The sequence below is a fragment of the Puntigrus tetrazona genome, chromosome 18, assembly GCF_018831695.1.
Source record: "Puntigrus tetrazona isolate hp1 chromosome 18, ASM1883169v1, whole genome shotgun sequence".
Taxonomy (NCBI): Eukaryota; Metazoa; Chordata; class Actinopteri; order Cypriniformes; family Cyprinidae; genus Puntigrus; species Puntigrus tetrazona.
This window is the reverse complement of record NC_056716.1, coordinates 19269312-19289751: the sequence shown is the minus strand read 5'-3', so window position 1 is coordinate 19289751 and position 20440 is coordinate 19269312. Positions and strand designations below refer to the sequence as shown.

Sequence of the window (20440 nt, the reverse complement as noted above, 5' to 3'; positions counted from 1 at the left end):
ATGTTGATCCAATAACAGGTCTCACACAATATTGCTGAACACCACCTTCTAATGAACAGGTTTGACTACTTATAATGGAAAGTATTTTCCATGAGCACAAAGCATATAATTGTGTGCTTCTCATTTTATAGCAACAGTTTGGACGGAACCCTTTTCTATTTTAAAGGGAAAAAAATAGGCTAATTTTCCAACTCGAGTCTTACCAATCAATGACCTTACCATAGGTGCAGCAGGCTAAGATACAGCCAGACCCGGGGATCGGCTGAATGGATTAAAAAAAACAATCAAACCCAACTGTTTAACTCTAGGGGAATTGGATAATTTGACTATTTTCCAAAAAAAATTACATATTCCTTCAACATGACGATGCCTCGGTGTATAAAGAGTGGTTCGAAAGGAATTGATTGTTCTAGTCAGTGTGAAAGAATTTAATTCTATAATTGATGTCACAGTTTTAGAAGTGCCTTTTTTCTGTTCTAAAGTTGGTGGCGTCTCCATACTTTAGTTAATTTAGTGCAGGCAAGTCATCCGTGTTGAGTTTTTGGCTCAAGGTCTGCATGTAAAGTCACTCCAGAGGTGTTCATATATGTATATGCGCATTTACATTTATGTGGTATCAGGTCTGGAAAGTGAAAACAAGGATCTATGTACCCTTTTATGACCACTGTCTTATATAAATATATAAATAAATACCTAGACAAACATGACAAAAAGTAAAGTACAGAGTACCAGCACAGATACAACATTTTGTTTCTATAACAACTAAATTATTGAGCTGTTTTTTTTTGGCTTGCACAGGTCATCGTGTTGCAGCATCATATGCAAGATGAGTCCGACTCCGTCCATCAATGAAAAAGCACCCGTCACATCAACCTGATGCCCCATTGTGATTTTGTTCCTCATATTTCTGTTCTGAAGGCCTAATGAGAGGAATATTTGCCACATGGAGTTCTAGAAAATTACGTTAGACGTGCCAGATAAGCATCTGAATGTAAATTTACAGATGGTGAAATGGCTGAATCACTACCTATGTTTTCTTTAGTAGTGGACATAAGTAACGGTATCGTTCATTTCAGCTGAAAGCAAGCAATGCTTTACGCTTTCTAATAAAGTCGTAAACTGACTTTTACGCCAATTTCATTCACGTTAAATTGATGAGCGTGGAGTTATAGGTAAGAGAATATTTACAAGGTAAGAACAGCAAGTAGTTTATTACATTTTGTCACGCTAACTATTTGAAAAGAACAGATAGCAATAATGCTATTTTGTGATTAGTGAAAAAAAAAAGACGGACAGAAAAAAGAAAGAAGGAAAGACAACGTTACATAAACTCTTGCACAGACAGAGTCATAACAGTGACTAATTGTGTAATATTAGCATCACGTTGCTGCAACAATAACATTCATCTTCATTGCCATTCTAGAAGTACTTGTTTAAAGCACCAAAATGTGCCGTGTAAACACTGCGCTTTATTACTTTTTGAAGGAAGCTTTCTGTTAACAATACTGCATTAAACCCGAATTTCATCATAAAATGCAGAATTTACACGTTCATTCACATTTAATTCTATAGATTCACTCAAACACATTAATTAGAATGGAAAGTATTAAAAATTACTGTTTTGTTAACAAAACAAGGAACAAGCCTCAAGCAAATCATGAAAAATATTCCATATTAAACAACGCATAAAATTGCAGCACTAAACAGTCACACATTACCAAACCAAACGAACAAAACTTTTTGGCCATTAAGATAGCAATTACACAAATACACATACATACACATAATATTTATATATGTTTTTTTTTTTGCATTTGTCATTTTTTTAAATGATTGTCATTAGTTTCTCATTTGTGTAATGATATATTTTTTTATTTAAAGTTTAATTAAAATCCAGCATAAATGAAAGGCTGCGGAATAAATGCTTTCATGTGGTATAATTATGCTGTAAAAGAAAAACTAAAGAAAAACAAAACAAAACACACAAATGTGTGTGTGTGTGTGTTATAATTATAGCTTTTCATTTATGCTATACATACTTTTACCCAGAGCGGCTTACACATTTTGTTGTATCGCTTAAACTTATCAAAGTATCTGAATATGGATTCCCTATCTGAGTTGAGAAGTTCTCTTCCAGACAAGGCCCAGAGGAAGCAAAAAAGGCACCATGTTGTGAAGATATAGGAGGAGGAAAGTTTCTGTGGATTCTATATGCTTTCTGAAGTTAAGTGCACTGCATGGGCTGTTTTTGGGGAAATGTGGTGAGACATTAAAGGTCTTCACACTGTTGCTTTCTGACAGAGGCATAGTCGTTAAATTGATTCTTCCAGTCCAGCATGTAAGAACGCCAGCGGTTGAACTGAGACTTCCACTGGAACTCCACTTCATCAATACTCACTACAGAGAGAGAGAGAGAGAGAGAGAGAGAGAGAGAGAGAGAGAGAGAGAGAGAGAGAGAGAGAGAGAGAGAGAGAGACAGAGACAGAGAGAGACAGAGAGAGAGAGAGAGACAGAGAGAGACAGAGAGAGAGAGAGAGAGAGAGAGAGAGACAGACAGAGACAGACAGAGACAGAGAGAGACAGAGAGAGACAGAGAGAGAGAGAGAGAGAGACAGAGAGAGACAGAGAGACAGAGAGACAGAGAGACAGAGACAGAGAGAGAGAGAGAGAGAGAGAGAGAGAGAGAGAGAGACAGAGACAGAGACAGAGAGAGAGAGAGAGAGAGAGAGAGAGACAGAGAGAGACAGAGAGAGACAGAGAGAGAGAGAGAGAGAGAGAGAGAGAGAGAGAGAGAGAGAGAGAGAGAGAGAGAGAGAGAGAGAGAGAGAGAGAGAGAGAGAGAGAGAGAGAGAGAGAGAGAGAGAGAGAGAGAGAGAGAGAGAGAGGTGGTTAGGTCAAATCTAAGACAGAATTGGATTTATCATAGTGCAAATGAGAAGTGAAGTCATTTAGACACAAGAAACATTCAGGAGGCCTAAACATAGCCTGCATGACCGTCTAAGTTTGTGCAGCGGTGCATGCGTGCATTATCAAGATAACAGCCCTAATGAAAAAGTGATAAATTGCTTTACATTTTTCTCATTTTGAAGCCATATACTCAACTTCGATCGAGCAGAACCAAAACCTCAATCAAGTATTCAAAGCTCTTCTCAATGTTTTGGTCTGTTTGCAATATTCACAACTTGGCTTTAATACCGGAAACCCAAAATAAATGTTGTAAATATTCCCTTATGGTCGATATTTATCAAAAACAAAACAAAACAAAAAAACAAACTAATTTAGGTGAAGTATTTATTTAAAGACATAATCATGATTTAAAACTACCCAGAAAAAAATGACATTGTAAATTGCACAACCTTGCTAATTTAAAAAAAAAAAAACTAGCTGCCTGCTGTACAGTTATTTATGGAAATTCTACATTAAAATTCTATTTGCATAATTTTCTAATCTTATTGTCGCAGAGCATTCAGTGCTTGCTATTTTACCTCCCTTTCCCTTCAAGCACAAGTGCTATAGTTGAAAGAAAATAGTTGAGAATAGAGACTCACGGCTTGCATGGCAACAGAATGTCACTTGATCCGTGTCACAGAAAGAGAGCGAGAGAGCAGAACGGTGTTCTTTATTTAGAACGAAATCAAGTGAGAGAACTTTACGGCTTCTCACAATCATGAAAAGCTCCTCATGAAAGAATCGCTAGAAAATCAGGGACAAGCACTTGTGTTCTTAGCCTATGAGTCAACTAATTTTTTCCAACAACCGTTTCGTGCTTTTAAAAAGAGGAATCGACAAATGAGTTATTTTCGTTATGCGGTAACTTCTCAACTCTGTAACTGTACGTTCGATATTCTTTTAATATTCTATACGTGTACCTTGACCATAAAACCACCCATACGTGTTATACACATTTTGAAAGTTGAATAAATAAGCTTTCCATTGATTTTTGGTTTATTAAGATATTAAGACAATATTCGAGATGCAACTAAAATCCGAGGGTGCAAAAAAAATCTAAATGCTGCATTTATACTTGTCCAAATTAAGTTTTTCACTATGCATACTGTATTAACAATCAAAAGATAAAGTTTTAATAATTACTGTAGGAAATAAATATGGAACACGATCTACTTAATATCCTAACTTGTGGCTTTTGCTACAAATAAACCCTGACTTAAGACTGGTTTTGTTGTCCGGTGTCACGTATCTGAACGACCCGAATAGCAAGTTTCAAACGCTTGCCTTTTCAACCTGCTATATTGGAAATGTTTTGTTCTGGTTGCAGGTTCGACCCCTAGAAGTAGCGAGCCATGAACGATCACCGCTGTGCACTTGATCGAGACATTTAATCCCGGGACGCTCCGAGGAGGAGGGGGGGATTGTATTTCAAATAAGTTCATAATGTCAACTTGGTTCAGATACCATAAATCACTCTTTAGCTTACAGACTAGAATTTGGCAAAAAGGCATGGGCCAAATGGAGTTTGCCATCTCGACACGACCCCGGTTTATGCACTTTAGCAAGTCAGCTACCACGGCTGGGTGCTGCATCGCTAATTAATATTCATGAGCCAAGCTGATAAGGCTTCTTCGTTCCTATGTCCTCGCAAAAAAAAAAAAAAAAAAAAAAAGAAACCTTGTTTGTACGCAAGAGTAGCAGTCTCAAAAGAGTAGGCACGTCTGCGAATCCTCCGGGAACAGCTTTGCCGTCACAAGCGCCAGAGAGACTGCACACTGCCCGCAGTGACGATAATTCAATTTGCGCATATGTGCATTTGTATGCGCAGTCACTGGCGCCTGACCTCCAGTACATAAACAAGACAAGGCTTTCTCCTGCAGCTCTCCATGTATTTCTTCACCTAGACTCAAATCAGAATCGATTCATTCCATTTCAGTGTCAAATTCAATTCTGCTCCCCACGGTCGCACTACCTGGAACTCCAATTCTCTTCCGTTTTCTTCCACCGATAATACTGACAGCCAGAACTTCGAGAGCTTCCAGACGCTACACTACTGAGCGTCACCTTGCAAAGACCTCCAGAAAGCCGATTAAAAGCGTCAGTCTATATTCATTGCTTAAATCAGTAATGACAGCTGTGAAGACAGCCCAAGGTTTACAAGATGATTTTAAGTGTGCCAAAAGACGTTTAAATATACAAATGCACAAGCGACCGCTTCCAGTACATAATGCCGTGACTTGCTCTCCCACCTTATGTTTAGAAAGGCACTTAAAAGCTCACATCTCTTAACGCGGGGATAGAAACAAACCACAAGATACATGTTTAGCTGAAAAAGGTTTAAATGAGCGAGGAACTACAGCAAAATGCTCTTCAGTGCAGCCAAAAAAAAAAATTGCTTTTTTTCCCCTCACTTTGGAATATGATGTTACAAGAAGGCCTATGTTTAGTTGCAGGTGCCTGAATAACTTCAGACTCAATTGCTTTTATTTTCAGTTTCTCTTAAAATAGCTTCCACTGGTGAGCAAAGTCCTCAATAACAAAGAGAATATCAAACCTACTTCACCTGAAAACAGCCTGATGGTGAGATATATGTATAATGGATAAAATGGAAGCATTCAAAGCCACTCACGATGGCGTTTTTGCATAGCAGCATTTGCGCAACATTTTCTCCATCACACACACATCCATGAATGCATTCTGAATGTATTTAGCAACTACTCGCTAGGCACGGAAGGGACAGAACAGCTTTTGTGGAAAGCTTTTGCATTTCAATCTCAAGCTCCCGGATTCCAGGCCAAATCACGCTACTCATTTTAGTTTGTCATTCCGATCTATGAATAACTAAAGACATTCACTCTTTTTTTCCACATCCTGTAAAGCATTTCTATTTAATTTGAGTAACACAGCTTGGTTTATACAAGCTGAAGTGTTATTAGTGATGCTTGCCAAGAGATCTAAAATAAATAATTGTATATATACACAGATAAATATTGTAGTTGACACGTATTTACAAAAGTTACTTTAGTTACATGAATGTCTAAAAAAATAAAGTGTAACCCCTTTAAATTTAATTAATTGATCGAAAAAAAAGTAATTGTGCTACACTTATTAGATTTCTGCATCACATTTATCTAAAATTCCTAACATTCAAATTAAATTAAACTGCAGGTGAAACAGAAGCGGCATCAGCAGTTTACAAATATCATTTACAACTGCATAAATAGTGCTTTGAGATTGTCTTTTGAATCAATATTTTAAATCACCCTCTCATTGAGTGAGCCGAGAGAGTCATTCATTCAACCGATTCATTCAAACTGCAAAAGTAATAAAGCAAGTTACTGTATTTATGAATGTTAACCTGATTCGTGTACTATTCTGTCATACTACGATGGACCTGCGCTGTTAAAAACTCAACTAAAAAACTCATAATGCCCATGGACCAAATACATAAATCATGTAGTGAAAGTGTGTGAGCGGGAAACTCTGTGCAAGCTTATATATTTTTAAAACGATCATATTTTCATCATAGACCAGACATATCACACACCCCTACATGAACTTACAACTCATATTTAATCCTTCTCTATACCTTTCTTATGCAAGAGACTGTATGCAATGCACAGCCTTGCTTGGCATGAACTGACATGTGAACAAGTAAATCTACAAAAGAAATAACAGAAATCATAATGCTTTTTAGGTTTTTAATGCAAGTCCCTTTTTTAAGCAACCCTGGATTGTATATAGTTGTTGCTAGTTATGTTTGCTGAATAAATAAACAATCATAAAAAAAAGAAACCATAATGCCAATTAATTTTAATTTGGTTTAGCATTTAGATGTCTAAGCCAACATGTCATCTGAAATGGAAGACCTTTTTAAGTGATCATCTTCATTAAAAGATGATAAAATTGAAAGTAAATAAATTAACATAATAATAACACTAATACTAATACTAATACTGTTTAAGGATCCGCAGGTACCCTGTTAAAGTACCTGCCAACTGAAAAAATCTGAATATAAATAATTGCAGTGTCTTTGAAACACTCAACCACCCCCAGTCCCACATTAAGCTCCACTAGCTGGCCAGTTCTGCACTACAGGTGTCCTCCAGAGACTAGAAGACGACACATGTGCTGGCCAGGCAGAGCCGGAGAGACAAGCAGAAGCGAGCGTGTCATGATTTTCTTTGTTTATGAGGTGTGGGTGGACGGCTGTTCTCATTCTGTGACTCTCACCTGTGACATACTGCAGTTTTGGCAGGAAACTATCCCAGAACTTGCACTGCTGGGCTCGGAGCATCCGGAGTGTTTGTGACAGGCCAGTGTTAAGCGTGACATACTGCTGATGTTCCAGCGTGAACGGCGGCCAATCTGCTCCCTCCACGCTCGGATCCCTGAAACATCAAGCGAGGAAATCAACCAAAAGGTCAGTTTATGTATGGCGCCAAGATGCATCAATACATTTGTGCCCCAAAACAACTCAAGCCAAAAAAAATCAATGCAATGACTCAATAGCTATGACGTTTCCACGCTCTTGTAAAGAACACCTTGCAGTCCTTTACAACAAGAGGCTCTGAATCTTAATGCACGATCCCGGGAAAGTCTTCATAACAAGCTATTAAAGGAATCAGCCCATTTCAGGAAAAGATTAACTTTAGCGTGTTCTATTGTGATCTTGTTTACTGATCATGTTCATTGATGTATTAGCATTGTGTCGTTCCCCTGCAGCGTGAAGAGTGTATGAAGTGTTAATTGAAAGAAACTAAGCTTGCTCACAGCCACAATAAAGGCTGTCTCTGCTTCTCCATAATTTATGCCAAACAAATGAGGATGCTAATCAACACTAGCCTGCCAGCAACACCAAGACTTTTTTTTTCCCCCCACACATTAACTGAAAAAGTGTGAGCAGATGAAAGCATGTCTCATCAAGATATTATGGATTAAACAACTCCAAATCTGCACTGGTTTATATTTTCTCAGCTATAAATATAAACAATCCGACCTCAGTGTTTTTAGTAAACATATACAAATGCCTTGTAAAGTCTTGTAAACACAAATATGAGTATAATATTCTCTGTATTAAAGAAGCTATGGTTCCGCCTAAACTAAAATTTGTCATTCCAACACTACGCAAACCTGTTTTCTTCTATGAAAATGAGCAAATAAGCAGAATGTTTACACTGCTTTTTCCATACAGTGAAATATAAAAAAAGAATTCTGTCAGATGCTTCGAAAGGGACAAAGAGAGCACCAAAAGGGTCATCCATTTTCTGTGTGCCACATGTTATATGATGCTACATGTCACAAAATGGCATTTGTGTTTTAAACAAACATTCACACTTCAGTTAGAAGGCATGCAACAACCAAAAGGTGTTTTGCATCATTGATGGCAAACCTGGTGCACAAGCCAAGTGTGAATATATGCAACACAAATGAGATTTGACAGCAGCTACAAATGGCAAGGCTTGAAATAATTTACAATTTCCTTTTGTGCTCGACAAAATTCATACATGGGTCATTCCACGTCAGATCAGCCAAATTTCAAAAACCTCTCCAGTTCAAATTTGTGGTTTGCGAGCGCTGAAAATGGATAATATTCAACAATATATAGCCTCGCCGAAACCCCCGTATCTTTGGGACTGAATGATATAGGGCCTTGAAAATGAAGATTGCGAAAGAAAAGTTTAAAAACTAGAATTTAAAATCATATTTGCGATATAATAATAATAATAATAATAATAATAATAATAATAATAATAGTTATTAAATAATTATTATTATACTTACAGGCAGGCAAACCTGGGAAAATGAATATTTATGGAACTTGGACAGTTAAAAAAAAACACTTTTGATTGGTCATCATTGGCACATAATACCACAAAGATTGCTGAAGTCAGGAGATTTTACTAATAGACCTACTGATCTCAAAATTGATTTTGCTCCTCCTCTACAAAAAAGCAGATCACTCAGTAAATATTCATCCATAACATTTAATATTTCAGCTTTCACTAAACATGTTTATCTTTCTTCAGGGAAAAATATTAGAAAAAGCAAAAATTTCAGCTGGGTTAAGTTGACACGGAATGACCCACCTTTAGTTAATCAAAGGACCAATACCTTCAAAAGGGCATCTTTCTAACTTATTTACTCCTAAAATGTTCATAGTAGTATATAAGGTACTAGTGTACGTACAAGTGACAAGTGACAAGATGTTGTACCTTAAAAGTAAAGTTTTGGACATTTTTTCCTCACAGTGCAGAAGCTACATAAATTAAATGAGTAAATACCAATATCTTCATGTTTGTGCGAATCTACATAGAAAATAATCTCATGAAGTAGGTTTGGTGTCAAATTTACACTTACCCACTTCTAGCAAAGTTGCTCCAGTGCTCCATGATCCTCCTGCTCAGGGCCTCCTCCTCCTTCGAGAATTCAAACGTCTGATTCAAAGGAATCCCAAAAACAAACGGGATCTCATCTCCGTGCATTACACCCATCCACTCAGGCCAGGGGTTGAAGGTGGAACGATGGTTAAAGAGGAACAATCGGGCACTGCCGCCATTCTCTACAAACCTACGGGCAAAATCCAGTAAGGGGCATGAGAAATAGCGGTCACCCACCAACAAGCCTAGGGCCTCTCTGTTTTTTGGCTTGCTTTGCTCATCTGTCCAATCGGTATACTGAAGTACTGCCGCCTCTCTGGCTAGGTCACTGAAACCAGGGAGGCCCAAGGATACACCTGCGAGGAACTGGTCTCGACTGATAAGACTCTGGTTATGGATGCCAAATCCAGGTGCGCCATAAACAAGAAAGTACGTCCCCTCATCCTTGTTCAATCCCAAAAGCAGTTCAGTTTTAAGAAAATCCCCCGACTGGATTAAAACACTTGGCATGTCTGTGAGAAATTCTCCGTCCACTGTTGGCGGAAATGGCACACTTATCATCATAGGATCAGGAATGACTTCAAATTGAAGACTGACTATCTTTTCAGGTTCAACTGCCCTTAAGCAAGCCTCCATTTCATCAGCAGATGGTCCAAGTGGGCAGTTCAGAAGCTGAGCCAGAGTCAAGGAATGGTTCCAGGCCTGAGTTGGCTCCACTGCCGCCCACACAGCATTGGGACTGCCACTCTGGAGAATTGCACGGGTGAATAGTCCGTGGCTGCCTTGTGAAAGCAAATGGTGTCCCACGGAGCCAGCACCAGCACTCTCCCCAAACAATGTTACAGAAGACTGATCACCCCCAAACGCAGCAATGTTCCTTGACACCCAACTGAGAGCCAGGCGCTGGTCAAATAGACCAGCATTACCTTTAATGCTCTCACTTTCTGGTAAAGACAGGAAGCCCAATGCTCCTACGCGGTAGTTCATGGATACCACCACGACTTGTTGCGAATGGCTGAGGAAACGGCCATCATACACATCCAGGGATGCCGTACCTGTGGAAAAGCCTCCACCATAGATCCACACCATAACTGGGACTAAGGGTTTGGCTCGGTTCTGGAGGTCAGATGAAGATGAAGGAGTCCAAACATTGAGGTACAGGCAGTCTTCACTAATTTTCGTGTTGGGATTCCACATCTCAGCTCCAGGGAATCCTGGGTACAATGTATCTGGATACTGAAAGCATGAATTGGAGTACTGAGTGGCATCTCGTATCTCATTCCACACATCAGCAGGCTCTGGTTGTCTGAAGCGAAGCTGGTCCAATGGAGGTTTGGCATAGGGAATCCCAAGGAAGGCCGCCACATACCCTGAACCACCCGACAAAGGAAGCCTCAGTCCTCTAACTTTGCCTTTGTCAGTGGAGACGATCAGTTCATCTTGCCCTGCTGCATGTTTTAAGAACAACAGAGCCAAGATTGGCAAAGAAGCTTTGATGTGAATGCCCATGATGATGTCTTCGAGGCTGATAAATAAAACCATAAAGAGAACAATATAAACTTCATTAATCAAAACAAGTCATCTTCTGTTTGGGGTTTCAGAGAAGATCATGTTAAGGAGCACAATGTTAAGGACTGCTGTTATTAGATCAGAGTAACGTTTTTAAACAATAGGAGATTAAATTAACAGTTTGTTTCAAATTACCATTATTAACTGTCATTGAAGTCTCTAGGACCCCAAACATAAAAACAGCAAAGTCAATCACAACAGAGCATCAGCGTTTACAAAGAATGACATCATAAATGTTTTTTTTTCCTCTTCTAAAGGCTGGTTCTCCCTGGTGACAGAACAGCATATTGTGACATTACACAGCTACACAAGTAAGGCAGGAGCCAGCAGAGACAGTAAGACAGCTATTAATGACACCTCGGTTTCAGCTTACTCCAGATGGAGAGGAAAGCTCAGACAATCAAAATGCTCTATATGACTCACTCAGTATGATGAGACACCCAACAACCCCTACAACCCTTCTCCTTTTTGAGATTACTCAGCTCCAAGTAAAAAAAAAAAAAAAAAAAAAAAAAAAAAATCGATTTCTAAAATTAGACACCCTGATTGCTTGTTGTGATAGTGGGTAAATCCTGCTTGATTAATATGGCCTGCCCGCACAAGACAGATTGACCCAGAAGACTGAGCTCCTACGTTATTGAGAGGAACTACTTTCCTTAAGCAACAAAAAATAAATAAATAATACAGAGCATCTTCAAGAGTGACAGAACAGCTTCAGGGTTGGCACATTGGGACTGTTGTTGACAATGTGGTAAATTAACTTGTAAGTGTTTGTTTCCTCAAAATCTCTTTACTGTGGTGAGAATTTTTAGTTCTGCCTCTTCTTTGATGTCGTGATGAAAGCAGACGGTCTTAATCTCAAATACAAATACTAAAAAACGCAACTTTCCTTAAATCTTGTAGAAAGCAAACAATAATAATAATAATGAGTGCCTGAAGAGTGAGAGTAGAATGTAAAATGTAAAAAAGTTAATTGTCATAGACTGGTACACAACAGAATAAAGAAAAGCAGCATTCTTATGATGATTTCTGAAGCTAAACTCTGAAATGACAGTAAAAAAAAGGGGCAGCACCTTTAGTAATGTACATTTTAGGCACTAATATGCACCTTTTAGGGGTAAATAAAGTACAAAGGTGTACCTCTTGAGAAGTTACCGCTAGAATGACAGCTTTTGTACTTTCATTTCTTATAGTGTAAAGTGTCGTTTACCAAAACAAGCCTACACACTATTATACAAGGTATTCTGGTCCATATATGTGCCGAGTTATGGATCTGTTTCTTCATCATCATCATCATCATCATCAGTTTATTGTATGCCGGGTAAAAAAAAATAAAATCTGTTGGCTTACAAAAGTAATGTCACTCTCTTCAGCAAGCTGCGTGATTTGAGTTATTCATTAAAACAGTACACAGTGCAAGTTGAAATCAGGAAGCTTTTTCTCCCTTCTTTTTCAAAAGAAATTAATACTTAGAAGACAAGAAAACTAAAAAGAAAATGGATAACACATGACAGTAAGTCTTCGATCAAATAAATTCAGCCTTGGTGATCTTAAATTTTTTTTTAAGAAATTTTTAAAAGAAATCTTAGCAACCTGATACTTTCAAACAAGTGCAAATATTCAAAAGTTAGAGTTTTACAGAAACGCCTTGCTTGTAAACACTCACAATAATAACTGACGCTACTAATTATTAGATTTTCCTTGTAGATTAAGACATTAATCAACGTATTGCTGACTTAATGTTAATTGTACACATTAAATTACCATAATTTATAAAATCAAAGTAAAAGATAGGGTTTTGCCGTAGGAGCTTTGTCACTAATGAAGAGGAAACTGTACAAAAGGACAAAGAACTATGTCTCAATTTAATCAGAAAAATGTTAGTTTTACAATTTAATGCCTGACTGATGAAACAAATCATATGCAACAAAGAATTCATTAGAGACCTTGGAAAGAAATTTCACCTTTTCAATCAACATTTAAAAGAGAACATGCTGAAATGTCTCTATAAAATGGAGAATTTACTGCTTATATATATAGTATATATACACACCTTTTTAAAGCTCTCAGAAGAAAAGGACTAAAGAAAAACCACAAGAGGTCAACCCACAAAAAGCATAAGAGAGCTTGTGAGAGATATATCAGTGAACTAATGACGATTTTATTCATCCGACAGCACCATAACACTGGCGCCAGGTTCATGTAAATGGCATGTTTAATGTCAGGAGATCCCTGAAGATTCGCAGCACTTTATCCGACCGACAATGCAGAAAGACAACAGCAAATCTCTAGCGTCTGCAGGTTGAATTGAGAAGATAAGACTCTCGCCTTTCCTTTTTTGTTTTGTCCCTTTAGACCAAGCCTTGAGACAACTTTGTTTCCCTCTTCACTCATATCTTTGTCTCATCTTAGACACACAATTTTTGAACCTTTGTCTAAGAGAAATCAGACATTTGGGTTGAGTTGTCAAAAACCTCTGAAGCGGATCTCAATGAGACCCAAGAGGAGGGAGTTCTGGGACTTTCGTTGCAGTTCTTAAGACAAGCACCGTACCTTTGTAAAGGCCAACTTAAACATGTGGTTTAAAATCAACATAAAAACAGCATAAGAATAAATCAACGTAAGGTCAGTGTTTACTATGACTGATTGGATAATGAGAAATGTGCATTCCATAACAAAAAAGATCATTCTGTGCACCAGACTGCAAATAGGTATTAAGAAAGTATACAATGTTTATAATCTAAAATAGCAGTTTAGCTGTATTATCAGTGGACAATAACAAAGTAAATTCACTTTATTACTGGATTTAAGTACGCTTTTTGTGTATCTGTACTTTACTCGTATCTTCTTCTATTAATTTGTCTATTCTTGTACGGTATTTTCCCACTTTGAACACTGACTAGTTGGAAATGTGACATTTACTAAGTTAATATTGTGGTATATAGTCAACAACACAATTAGTTGTATTTGCACACACATACACACAAATGAATGAATGAAAATATTACCTACAAAAGCCACAAAAGAACTGTTGTGCATCCCCTAACAAACACAGTGCAAAGTAGATAATGTACTATCTACTCTGTTTATTACTTTATATGACAAAGATGGTTTAAAAACAACATCATACTGGGCAGGAATCCATCAGTCTACATGTTTTCCTCTAAAATCGATATCAGTTCAGCAAGGGCTGCGGAAGACTCAAAATATCCACCCACGTGAACACATCTTCCAAAGACAGAGGGTTTTACCAATCGCTTTTAATAAAGGAAACTCCTAGAATATTTCCCAGAGCCGAACGCCACAGCTGTGACGTCTGCCTTTAGTAATAATAGTTCACGGCGTCATACCTGCGTCTGTTTGTGACTCTCCCACAGGTCCTCATCACAAACGCCCCCTACCAGCACTCTCCAAAGGCCTGCCAAACAAGCCCTCGGATCTGTGCTGGGCAGTTTGGAATAAGATCTAGCACATTTCTACATTCTGAGTCACTCCAATCGCACCATCTCCAGTTATTCATGGAGATCAGAAGGAGGAGCACACAACCTGGCACAAATATCCTGGTTGAGTCAGAAGAGCATGATGGGACTTATCGGAGCAATGCTGCTGCACGGTTTTCCTCTTGTGATTTGTAACCTTTTAAGGTAAACATACATATGTCAAAAAAACACCTACGGTGGTTCCCTTAAGATAAATAAGTGTATATGAATGATAAACCAATGATTGCTGAGTAAAAGAATTCAGGCATACACTAACGTGTCAAACATGTCAAAAAGAACAAAATCGGCAGACCTGTATGCTCACTCCAAGGATGGGCAATCTGACAGGATTATTACTATGAGGTGAATCACATCTCACGTGTATAGTAACGTGCCAGTTTCAGCAAGCAACTACTTTTACAGCCATGTTATTACTCCACCTACAATTAATCACAACAATGCATATACAATAACACATGACTATATATAAAATCAGTTTGTTGTTTTACACACATGCACACAGACATTATTTCATAAACGACATGGTCATGAGGATGCAATAAAACTTTAGACACACCCATGACAACAAAAGACAATACTTTAATTGAAACTTTTCTGATAAGTGTGTAAACTTATGTGAACAGTGTGTGTAATTAGTTCATAGAAAGCATAACATCAACGGTTGGTGACGTCACTGACCAGCGTATATATAAACTTGCTTGGTGAAATCGGCGCCAGCTTCCAGGAATGAAGCAAAGCGCTCGTAGTCAAAGGTGTGGACCACCCTGCAGCACTGTAGATGTCTTGCATAGACATACCTGCGTATTAGGCCTTAGAGGCAGCCACACTTTGTGTAGAATGGGCCTTAACCCCCATAGGCGAGGGGCGACCTGAAGACATGTAAGAGAGTGTGATGGCATCCTGACACATACAATTAAGCTTACGGTGGTCAAAGTTACAAGGTGGAGAACGGAAAGCCATGATATAATAGATGGGACATTTGGAATATAACCAGCTCGATGGTGTAGAAAAGCCCTGGACGCCAGGTGCAAACTCAAGACAAAAGGGAGCCACTGACAGGGCCTGAAAATCCCCTACACTCTTAATAGAGGTGATAGCCAGCAAGAACACTGTCTTTAAATGTCAGATAATGATCTGAAATCTCTTAAATGGGCTCGAATGGAGACCCACAGAGAGCTTCTAACACCACAACCAGGTCCCACAGGGGAATATGAGACCATACTGGAGGCCTCAGTGCATGGGAAGCGTATAATCAAAGGGTCTGCTCACAGACTGTCCAATAATAAGGGCGTGGCACTGGTGTTCCATAGCGTGCCATCTTGCATAATAGGCACTACCACAGAAGACCCAGTGATTGATCTATGGTTCCACTGATGTGTTGTTGGTGTGCACCAAAACATGGTGATCACTCAGGTCAGGGAGGAAGTACTTCAGAGGTCAAAATACAGCCAGCATCTCTTAAAGATTGATGTGCCACTTGAGATGGTGGCCACTTCACACACCACGGGCTGAGCGGCCAATCATGACCGCTCCCCAACCAGTCAGGGACAGGTCCGTCACTAGTGTTACACAGCAACAAGGAGCTCCCAGCACCGGACTTTAAGACAAAAACCGAGGTCTCTTCCATATGTCTAAAGCACGGAGGCATCGTCGTGTGACTTTGATCATATGAACTGGATTTCCCTTGGGGGAAACCCCTTGGACTTGAGCATGTACAGAAGGCCAAGAAGTACCACGTTGGACGCAGCTGCCATCGGACTCAGTTTCTTGAACTATTTTACAGTGAGTGACCCAGCCCCACCACATTACCATAATAATCTGAGGTGGGGATGAAAAGACAGAAAAGAATGGCTTATTGCAATCTCGACACCTCATTGTGGAGATCGGGGGGGCAGGCTCCGTCGTGAAGTTGGCCGTTTAGTTCATCTAACTTGTTTTTCTGCTGCTCATGCTTTTTCTCGGTGGGGCAGTCAGTGTCCGGTGCCGATCTCACCATGCATGCTTAAATACATGCTGGTCAATGACGTCACCCGCCATTGATGTCACGCTTTCTATGGACTGAATGTTGTGATGAAAATATGTCAAAAGAGATCGTGACAGACATTACTTGATTGTCAATTCGTTTTATCGATACTAGCAACTCAAACACTCCACACAACCCTTACAGGAACTTCTTGTTTACAGAAAACTTTAGTGGCAGCTACACAGCCACTGATTTGAGGGGATCGATGCTCCACACTCCTCTGGACACACACTGCTCCCTGTGCCAGAGCTTACAATGGGCCCATTAGACAGTGTGCTGTCGGACACTGCTGCTTCTGCCAGTCAGCCCACAAACACGGCCATAAAACATCCAACGTGCCACATTTATGACTCAAATGCCAGACACACACACACACAACATAAATAAAAACACAATCAGATTTCATAGAAGTCATTTAAAATCATAATCTGTATAGATCTCAGGCCAAAATGTTCGTGTAGCTAAAGGATGACGGAAACTCATACTAGGGATGGGTCAGAATGATTAACAATCCATTGGTTATCCAACATATATGACTAACCTAGGGCGTGAAAAAAGGGCAAAAATAGTTCAACGTTTGTTAAATAACTGGAAATCGCTTAGGGCTGATTCAGTAATTATTTGATAATTGAGAAATGTCTAAAAATAACAGGAAACATCTGTTGCCCTTAAACGACTGTATAAGATAACTGCAATGGAATGTTTAGTTTTTTTTTTTTTTTTTTTTTAAGATAACGCCTTGCTTAGCAAAGTAAAGAGAAAGAGAGATAACATGAGAAGTGTGTTTAAAAAAAAAAAAAAAAGCTCTGAAAATGTATTTGTGCATGTATGCCATGACTCTCTCCAGCCTTAATACAGAGTTTTCCTCTGTGAAAAGACCGAGAACGATTTTATTGATCAGAAGGAAAAACATCTACTACAGTTTTAATTATTTATCAGTTGTTTTAAGGAGATGAATGCAGAGCTGGTTTCTCACAGAGATTTTAGCATGCTAACACTAACTGTTGGACTGTCAGCCTGCTAAAACTTCAGAACATTTAAGTGCATTAATTAATCCTCTCTGGAGCACAATAAGTTATCAAGACACTCAATTCAAGACCTAAAAAAAATGACTACAATTTTTATGTATAATATTTTAAAATGAACATGCAGAGACACTATAACCTGCAATATGATTTTTTTTTTACAGAATTTAAAATGTGTTTTATATGCATACAACATTGCTACCAACTACAAAGTATTAAAATGCTGAAATAAAACAAACAAACTAAATGTAAATATTAGATGAAGTTTTACTTTTTACAACTGTTGTATTGGCAACGAAATGAAATAAGATTAAGCTGAAGCAATAAAATGATTGCACAATGAAAAGGCTAAATATTAGTGCTTTTTTAAATAATTAAATCGCATCCAAGTCTTTGTTTACAAAATGTGCGTATGTTCTGTTTATTTATTTATAAATACACACAAATACAGAAAATATTTTCATGTATTAATATAAGAGTATTTGTAATCATAAAAATGTATATTATAAATGTATTTAATATATAAACATTTTTTCTGAAATATATACTTGTCTGTTATATTATATATTAATATACTTTATATTATGTCTGTACATAATATATATATATATATATATATATATATATATATATATATATATACACAGCACACATTTAAACAAAAATATATATATTTTGGATGCAATAAATCATGATTAGTTGTTTGACAGCACTACTAGTTATACAAAAAGCACATAACATTACAAAAAACCCAAAAACTCTTATTATATATATATTCAAATATTAAATATTCAAAGATACTAAAAGTATATCAGTAATAATAAAATAACACTAATGCACAGCTTCAGAAATGTATTAATCTTTGAATCCTTATAAATGTCTATAGCAGATGCATTTTACTATAATTCTTGCCTGTTAAATAAAAGTAAAAGAATGAGAGAAGATTAACAATGGCTAAATAATAACAGCATTTTAAAAGACGTTGAGGAATGAGAATATGGCACCAGAAATCACAGATCAGAATAAAACCGTTAACACCACTGATGATATTTGATTTAAAACTTACTTGGCTAAAATGCAATCGAATACATCTATCAATTCAGTACGACCATGGAACCTAACAGGATCCATACTGTAAACATTTGCACATCTCTAACGTTGTTTATTTGTATAAAGCTTTTTGTGTTTTAGACGTCATCGATAATCCGTTTACAGGTTAGTTGTGGAATTTTATATGATACGTTTACAAGCTAGCCAAGAACCACTAGCTTTAACCGGAACAAATCAGTTTGCCTTAGACCAGCATGAACCTGGTTTGAAAAAAACAAGAGTGGCACTTTCAGGTCTCACGATTTCCCTCACCAGAGACCTCGTGACTCACAGTGCCCTGACCCGGCCTGACACACTGCCCTTACTACCGCATCTGAAAGTGCTACCGCAATGCCTCACGGGTCTGAAGAGGCCAAACCTGGGCATGACATACACTCTATTAGCATACTATTATCTATTCAGAGCAGGAAGTGTGGGCAGGCTGGCAATTAAGCTACGATACGAGAGAACTTCAGCCACAGCGTGTGATCTGACCTAATCTCTGGTTTCGTTTGCAGGGCGTCCTCCAGACTCAATGATTTACAACGAGGAGCTGGTAATGAGGAGCTGGACCATGTAATCAGAGCTCTTGAGGGACACGAGAGAAATACAAATGCAATTCGCAAATCCACATGGACGACGGTGGCAGATGCCACGCAGCCAAGTCCTTTACCGAAGCCACACTGCGCTGCGGTTCCAGCTTACCGACCTCCGCTGATTAACGGAGATGAAAATCGATACAGGCTGCGAAGGAAGCAAACTTTAGACTAGTTAAACTTTTAAACTAGTTAGCCAGAGGGACTTCACAGCGAGTCTTCTTGGGAGAAAGGAAACACTGGAAATGCTGTAATACAAAGTTCCAAGATTGATCACTTTTCTGGCTTATTCCTCCAAAGATTTGTTTCAATATAAAAAATGCATTTCTAAAATAATAACCACCCAGGATAGCCTGGCAACTGCACTCACCGGAAATAAAATATCTATTCAAGTGCATATAAATAAAATATCCTAGAATAGAAATGACTTTCAGTGTTTTGTTGGCTTTACGCAATTTTGTAATATTTTCAAGAGTGTGGGAACATGCTGATCATTAGGCCAGCAGAATCAGATAACATTCCTGAAACGGTCAAATAATTACAGCGCTGTTTATGAAGGAAATGATGACAGAGAGCCAAGTGACGCGCGGCAGGGAAACAAACGCTACATCTATGAACGCGGCGCCGCGTAAAAACGCCATGAGCACCAACTCTACAAAAACCGAGCCAAAGCCTAGAAACCAGCAGTACTGAAACCCGGTCCACAGAACGGCATGTAAACAAACTTCCTCACAAACCCGCCGTTTAGACGCGGAAACAACTGACGCGCAGTCAAAACGCGCCCGCGTACTTGGAAACGGAGACGCTTTCCACGCTTAAAGATACAGTTCTTACCCCGCAGGACGGTGATTCCCTGCCTCTCCTTCCAGGAGACGCGTTTTGGGTTTTCGCGGTTTACTGCCGGCGTCTCATCCACCTCTTGCGCGCAGTGCGCTCGGCGCGTCCAACTTCAAACCTCGCGAGAGACGCGACGGACCTTTATTTACGCGCATTTAAAGGCTTTAGGGGGCTGCGTCCGAAGCGGTTCGCAAATAGGGAACGGAATAGCACGAACCATTCCATAAACCAAAACCAACCAAGCACGCGCCTTTATGAATTTCCATTTTAAACTAATAACACGAGGACACTGATTCATCGGATAAGGAGGTCATCGCACTAATAGGGGTTTGCTTGCTTAGCTCCTGTTTGTTTGCATGTGCCCCCAGATGTAGTATTTTAGCTAAAAGCCACGGTTTCATATGAATTCGTTTCATGTTTGGGACACAGACGTGAGTCACTGGCTAGTGGGTAACTGTGCTGTGGCTCATTG

At 38.7% G+C, this 20440-nt stretch overlaps 1 protein-coding gene across 2 annotated transcripts; it reads right to left on the bottom strand.

Annotated features, from left to right (window-relative positions):
• Positions 1–1195: 1195 nt before the first annotated feature.
• Positions 1196–20141, bottom strand: LOC122323181 (cholinesterase-like). Of its 2 annotated transcripts, none has more exons than XM_043216868.1 (4): positions 19966–20141; positions 9310–10854; positions 7183–7340; positions 1196–2397 (listed from the first exon to the last, which is right to left on the bottom strand). In XM_043216868.1, the coding sequence occupies exons 2-4, from the start codon at positions 10836–10838 to the stop codon at positions 2270–2272; spliced, it is 1815 nt and encodes a 604-aa protein (XP_043072803.1). In that variant the 5' UTR covers positions 10839–10854; positions 19966–20141; the 3' UTR covers positions 1196–2269. The 2 variants fall into 2 exon arrangements, with proteins under 2 accessions (XP_043072803.1, XP_043072802.1); XM_043216867.1 differs by lacking the exon at positions 19966–20141 and adding an exon at positions 14249–14402.
• Between the last annotated feature and the right edge of the window lie 299 nt (positions 20142–20440).